Source organism: Arachis hypogaea, chromosome 5, assembly GCF_003086295.3.
Source record: "Arachis hypogaea cultivar Tifrunner chromosome 5, arahy.Tifrunner.gnm2.J5K5, whole genome shotgun sequence".
Lineage (NCBI taxonomy): Eukaryota > Viridiplantae > Streptophyta > Magnoliopsida > Fabales > Fabaceae > Arachis > Arachis hypogaea.
This window is the reverse complement of record NC_092040.1, coordinates 106,062,087-106,068,523: the sequence shown is the minus strand read 5'-3', so window position 1 is coordinate 106,068,523 and position 6,437 is coordinate 106,062,087. Positions and strand designations below refer to the sequence as shown.

The window sequence follows — 6,437 nt, the reverse complement described above, 5'->3', positions numbered from 1 at the left end:
TTTGTTTTCCACAGCGCTGCGCCTCCCTCTCCTCAGTCCTCACTGTCCACCATCGACCGTCCTCTGCGCCGCCACGACGGAGGCTGGACGGTTCCCTCACCTAACTACTCCTCGTGGTTCTTCGCCTCCACCACCGTCCATTCGTCCACTCCTCTCTTCCTCGGTTACGCTGAAGGCTGAAGGTGCCTCACTACTCCTCGTGGTTCATCGCCGCTCGCCACCTTGTTTTTCCCCACTCCGGAGAACTCGACGCTTCACGTTGTTCCTCGTCGATGATCTGTGTTCCTTGCCGCTGTTCTGCGGTTCCTGCTTCTGCACCGCCGTTCTCCTTCTGCTTTACTTCGGTAAGGGGTTCCGGTCGCCTGGTTGCCTGAGCTGCCTCTCTTCTTCTTCGGTTCTATCTCAGCTTCCTTCGACAAGGTATTTTTTTTCTCAAAAAAGTAAATGTCAATAATTTTGGTATGAATTCTGCCAGTTTGGTTCTGGTATGGACTTTTTTTTTTCAAACTTTTTTGAAGTTTAAATTCCGGTGTGGTTTAATTGTTTTTTCTAAACCACTGATATCAATAGACAATAGGTTGATAGGTTCTGGACTGATTTAATTTTTTTAAAAAGGTTTAGATATCAGCAATTTTTTATGATTCTTCTGTGGTGTTTTTTTTTTTTTTTCTTTAATCTACTGATATTAATAGACAATGGGTTCTGTACTGGTTTATTTTTTTTAAATTTAATTTAGATATCAATAGGTTTTGGTTCTGGTTCTGATATGGACTTCTTGTTGCACCAAGTAGATTAGAGAGTTAAATCTCAAGGCACATGTTTTGTTTAGAGGGATGTATCTCTCTAATCTCTATGTAATATTATAATACTGTTCCGTTATCGTTAATAATATTTGTTCTTTTAATAAAAAAACTGAATGTATCATTTGTATTCTATCCTACGTGAAGTATGCATTTTGTGACCTTGCTATGTTCACATTTTCGATTTAGCATTGATTAACTCAATTACATGTCTTAGATACATTTGTAGCATTTGAGTTATCTAGTGTTCTAGGATAGGTGAAATATTTATTTTATGAGAAAAGAACATAACAAAACTGTAGATGTGATTAGACGACTAAGTCAATGTGGTTTTCGATTGTGTTGCTAGGTTTCAACAATGGTTAGAAAAAAGGCAGAAGATGCAGGCCCATCAGCAAAAACTAAGGCAAGTAGCAAAGATGTCCCTAAGAAGGAAAAAGTTTCCATCTCGGCCATGCTGGCCAGCATGGATGAAAAGCCTGATAAACCCAAAAAGCCATCTTCCATTAAACCCAAGGCAAAAGCTGCTCCAAAACCTTCTGCATATACTGATGGTATTGATCTTCCTCCATCTGACGAAGATGAAGATGAAGCTCTCTTGGAGGAGGAGGAAGAGAATGCCTCCAAACGGCAGCAGAGGAGTGAGTTGAAGACACTTGAAATTTCAACCACAGACAAAGAGCTGAAGAAGCGTGAGAAGAAGGATATTTTAGCAGCTCATGCTGTTGAGCAGGCAAAGAAGGAAGCTCTTAAGGATGATCATGATGCTTTCACTGTGGTCATTGGAAGTCGGACTTCAGTGCTTGATGGAGATGATGATGCTGATGCTAATGTCAAAGATATAACAATAGAGAATTTCTCGGTGTCTGCTCGGGGTAAAGAACTTCTAAAGAATGCATCAGTGAAGATATCTCATGGGAAGAGGTATGGTTTGGTTGGACCCAATGGAAAGGGGAAGTCCACACTATTGAAGCTTCTTGCTTGGAGGAAGATACCGGTACCTAAGAATATTGATGTCCTTCTGGTTGAGCAAGAGGTAGTAGGTGATGATAAAACAGCACTGGAAGCTGTTGTGTCAGCTAATGAAGAACTGGTTCAAGTTCGACAAGAAGTTGCTTCTCTGCAAAATGCAGCTTCTGCAGAAGGAAGTGTTGACAATGAGGAAGATGATGCAGGAGAGAAGCTAGCAGAGCTGTACGAGAAACTACAGCTGATGGGTTCTGATGCTGCTGAAGCTCAAGCATCAAAGATTTTAGCGGGTTTGGGTTTTACAAAGGATATGCAGGGCCGGCCAACAAAATCTTTCAGTGGTGGATGGAGAATGAGGATTTCTTTAGCTCGAGCACTTTTTGTGGTGCCGACTTTGTTATTGCTTGATGAACCCACAAATCACCTTGACTTGAGGGCTGTTCTCTGGCTGGAAGAGTACCTGTGCCGTTGGAAGAAGACTTTGGTTGTTGTTTCACATGATAGGGATTTCCTCAATACAGTTTGCACTGAGATTATTCATCTTCATGACTTGAAACTCCATTTCTATCGTGGAAACTTTGATGACTTTGAGAGTGGGTATGAACAGCGTCGTAAAGAGATGAACAAGAAGTATGAGATTTATGACAAGCAACTAAAAGCTGCAAAAAGGAGTGGTAATCGAGCTCAGCAAGAAAAGGTGAAAGATCGAGCGAAGTTTGTGGCAGCTAAAGAAGCATCTAAAGCCAAGGGAAAGGGCAAGGGCAAGGTTGATGAAGATGAGGCCCCACCAGAGGTTCCACAGAAGTGGAGGGACTACAGTGTTGAATTTCACTTCCCTGAACCTACCGAGCTCACGCCTCCACTTCTTCAGCTTATTGAAGTGAGCTTCAGTTATCCAAACCGTGAGGACTTCAGACTGTCAAATATTGATGTTGGCATTGATATGGGAACTCGTGTTGCCATTGTTGGGCCTAATGGAGCTGGAAAATCTACACTACTGAACCTTCTGGCTGGTGATTTGGTTCCAAGTGAAGGTGAAGTTAGGAGAAGTCAGAAGTTGCGAATAGGAAGATACTCGCAACACTTTGTGGACCTTCTAACTATGGATGAAACCCCCGTTCAGTATCTTCTTCGTCTCCACCCAGACCAGGAAGGACTTAGCAAGCAAGAGGCCGTCCGTGCAAAACTCGGTAAGTTTGGGCTACCTAGTCATAACCATCTCACCCCTATTGCCAAACTATCAGGAGGGCAGAAGGCTAGGGTGGTATTTACCTCAATATCCATGTCAAGACCCCATATTTTGTTGTTGGATGAACCCACTAATCATCTAGACATGCAAAGTATTGATGCGTTGGCTGATGCACTAGACGAGTTCACTGGTGGAGTTGTTCTTGTTAGTCATGACTCGAGATTGATATCGCGTGTATGTGAGGATGAAGAAAGGAGTCAAATCTGGGTTGTCGAGGATGGTACTGTCAGGACTTCAATTGGAACATTCGATGATTACAAGGACGAGTTGATGAAAGAAATCAAAGCTGAAGTTGATGACTAAGCTGCTCTTTTTGAGAACCTTTGACTACAATTTTCCCCCTTATATGAGAACTGAGTGTAAAACTATGTTGCCGGAAATGCTACCAATATTTTTAGCTAGATTAACAATTTTCTGTTTTATCATAGTTTATGAGTTTATCCCAATACATGAACATATGTTTCAATTTTTACAACTGCCGAACTGTTCCAATTATTTGTTGTTTTTCTATTCAGCAAGTAATCTCTTAATAATATTTATGGAGTTAATTTCCTTGGCTGTCTCAGCACAAGCCCTTGCATATTGACCAGTAACTTCATTTGTTCCTTCTGACAATTACGGTGCATTCTCACCAAGTAAAGATCTGCAGAATCCAAAAAAGAATATCTCAAAACATGATACTAACAAGTGCTCTGTTATTCAAAGCAAATATAAGCAAACACACGCTGTGCCAGATCATGAAACTTAAGAGATTGAAGCTTCAAAACTTGTAAAACATAGTCTCAATGGACTCAAACTTAGAACTCTAAAAATAACCAGAGAATACAGTAGCAATGATGTTATGCCATATAATATGGAGGGGAACAAAGTTTAAATACAGCCACTGGTAATAATCACACACCAATAATGTTCATCCGTGGAAGATTTGTCTTTGTTATATACTTACAATAACATGACAAGGCCTAATTGTCGTTGCAGATACAACATAACAATAGCTCAATATGATGGCATGAGACAGAGAGAACAAGATAGGCCTCATTGAGGTTTGGAAAAGATGGATACTAGTGGTGCTAATAACAGCAATTATAAAGGTTGTACCAAATGTAGCAATAGTAGAATTGAAGCTCATTACGAATATTGTTTTTACCAAATAGGGAACGAAGGAAAGGATTTATTATCGTACTTTAGATATTCATGGAGGTGGAGTAATAAGCACAATAAGCATGGTGGGAGAAAATTAATTCCTGGAACCAAATTATGATCTATATAGTTAATAACAGAAAATATACCTGATACTTAATGGCATAATGGTTCGTTCTTACACAGGCATCAAAAAACAACATTGGGCTGTTCATTAATTCAATGCAGAAGCTACACAGAAGAAACAACAAAGGTTCAAAACAATAACTCAGCAATTTACCAAAATTAAGAGTGTCATGATATTTTAGTTAATCACAAATATATAAGCTTGATATTCAAAATTTGGCTTTCTCCTCCTATCATACTCTTTTATGGCAACACAAGACCAGGTTGACAAAAACCAAATTAAGGACCTAGATTTAAGGACTTAAAAAACAGTTTTTGTAGATCATCAGAAGCAACACTACATTAAGAAACGTGTGAGGTTTTTACTCTACTTCAAACGGGTTTGAATGCTTTAAAGTCCTGAAACTCTGATAGATAACTATCATGGAAATGAACACTGTTCTGTGTTGTTTTTTACTTTTCTTATTGAAAAATTTTTTGTTAGAAAAATCAATTTCGTTTCTAGATAGAAAATATATCAGGTATTTTTTTAAAAGGAAATTTAACTTAATAAGATCTTATTAAAATTTTGTTTTATAAAACATTCAACAAGTTACAAGTTTAAAATCAAAGTATTTCTATTCTTTTTTCTTAATAATTTTTCTTTTATAAAATTGTACTCTAATCCTATTAAAAAAATACTATTTTTTCCCAACTTAATTTGCTCCTCAAATTTAATATTGCATTTAAATTGACTCCTAAATTACAACTGACTCAAATTAGATTTTTCAAATTTATAATTTTAACTCGCATTAACACATGAGTTCATTTTCGTTAATGATGTGATGACTTAATATGTTAATTTATCACATTTGATAAAACAAAATAATATTTTATATTAACACCTAATCTTTAATGAAATGACGTCGAATCGTTGAAGATAGTGAGCCAATATAGAACAATGTTTTGTTTTATATCAAAACTCGGTTCGATATAACTGCTCAAACCTTTATTAACATATTATATAAAAGTGGATATATTCTTAAAAGTAGTGGTGACGTTGGTTTTATTTTTTATTTTTTACAAATCTTCTAATAGTATAGAGTACATGGGGTTTTCAGCTACGTGTCGCAACCTCACTTCTTTGGCTCCTTTATTATTTCTAATCCAGAAATAAAAAGGAAAAGGGAAACGGAAGCGAGGAAAGGAAGAATTTCTCGACCCTTCCCACTCTTCTGTGTGATGTTCTCCTTCTCTCCCCTTTTTTTGTTTTCTCTCTCATGGTTTCATTCTAACTCTCAAATCCTAATCATTCAATGTGGTTTTCTCCTTTTAGTTCGTGTTTCTTCAAGCATTTTTTCCGTTATACCATCCTCTGCTTAAGATCTTCACGCTCTCTGTCTGTCGTTGTTTCGAGGGCAGAAACCGTAAACCTTCCACCCCGTTTTTCTCCTTCTAGTTCATGTTTCTCTTTTAAGTCCGGCTATTCCCTCGATGCTGTTCTGCGATCTCTCTCTTTGTCGATCTCGATGGACAGATGCAGTGACGAATCCAAAATTTTGGTAGTGGGATAAAATTTATATAACATGATAATAATTTTTATAATAAAAATAATATGTGTATATAAAAAATTAAATATTAAATTATTTATTAATTATTATATATTTGTATATAAATATATATTATTTAATTTATTTTTAATATATATTTTATATTTTAATATATATTTTAGGAAAAACTACCAAAAGTACTCATGAAGTTTACGAACGCTGATAAAAGTACTCATAAATTAAGGAAATTAATGATGTACCCATGGAAGATGAGTGCCGTATGACAAAAGTATCCAAACCCTAATGTTTTGTTGATTTTTTTAATAAAATTTCCAAACTATCTCTATCCTCAACCTCAACTCACTTTTTTAATATTCCATAACTCAACATGCACCTTTAAAACTTGTCATGGAATCCAAAACTACTCCTACAACAGATGAAATGAACCTTTTATGGTGAAAATTTTGGATAATAACGCAACAGAGGATTGCAGCACCGAAATTAACAAAAGAATCAATCAATACCGATGAAGAATCAGAGAAAGAATCATAAAGGAACAGTTTTAATCGTTTCATTTGTTTTTTCCTTTTTTCTTAATTTGAGGGCTTTCTTTGTGTGAAGGGA

At 36.8% G+C, this 6,437-nt stretch overlaps 1 protein-coding gene across 1 annotated transcript; it reads left to right on the top strand.

Moving 5' to 3' along the window:
- Positions 1–1,158: 1,158 nt before the first annotated feature.
- LOC112802493 (ABC transporter F family member 4) lies at positions 1,159–3,570 on the top strand. Its single transcript, XM_025845732.3, has one exon. It carries the CDS (start codon positions 1,159–1,161, stop codon positions 3,319–3,321), a length of 2,163 nt encoding a protein of 720 aa, XP_025701517.1. The 3' UTR covers positions 3,322–3,570.
- Positions 3,571–6,437: the final 2,867 nt, after the last annotated feature.

What these genes read in the sequence shown, in the direction of transcription:
- LOC112802493 (XM_025845732.3), top strand. Translation starts at nt 1,159, where the DNA reads ATGGTTAGAAAAAAGGCAGAAGATGCAGGCCCATCAGCAAAAACTAAG.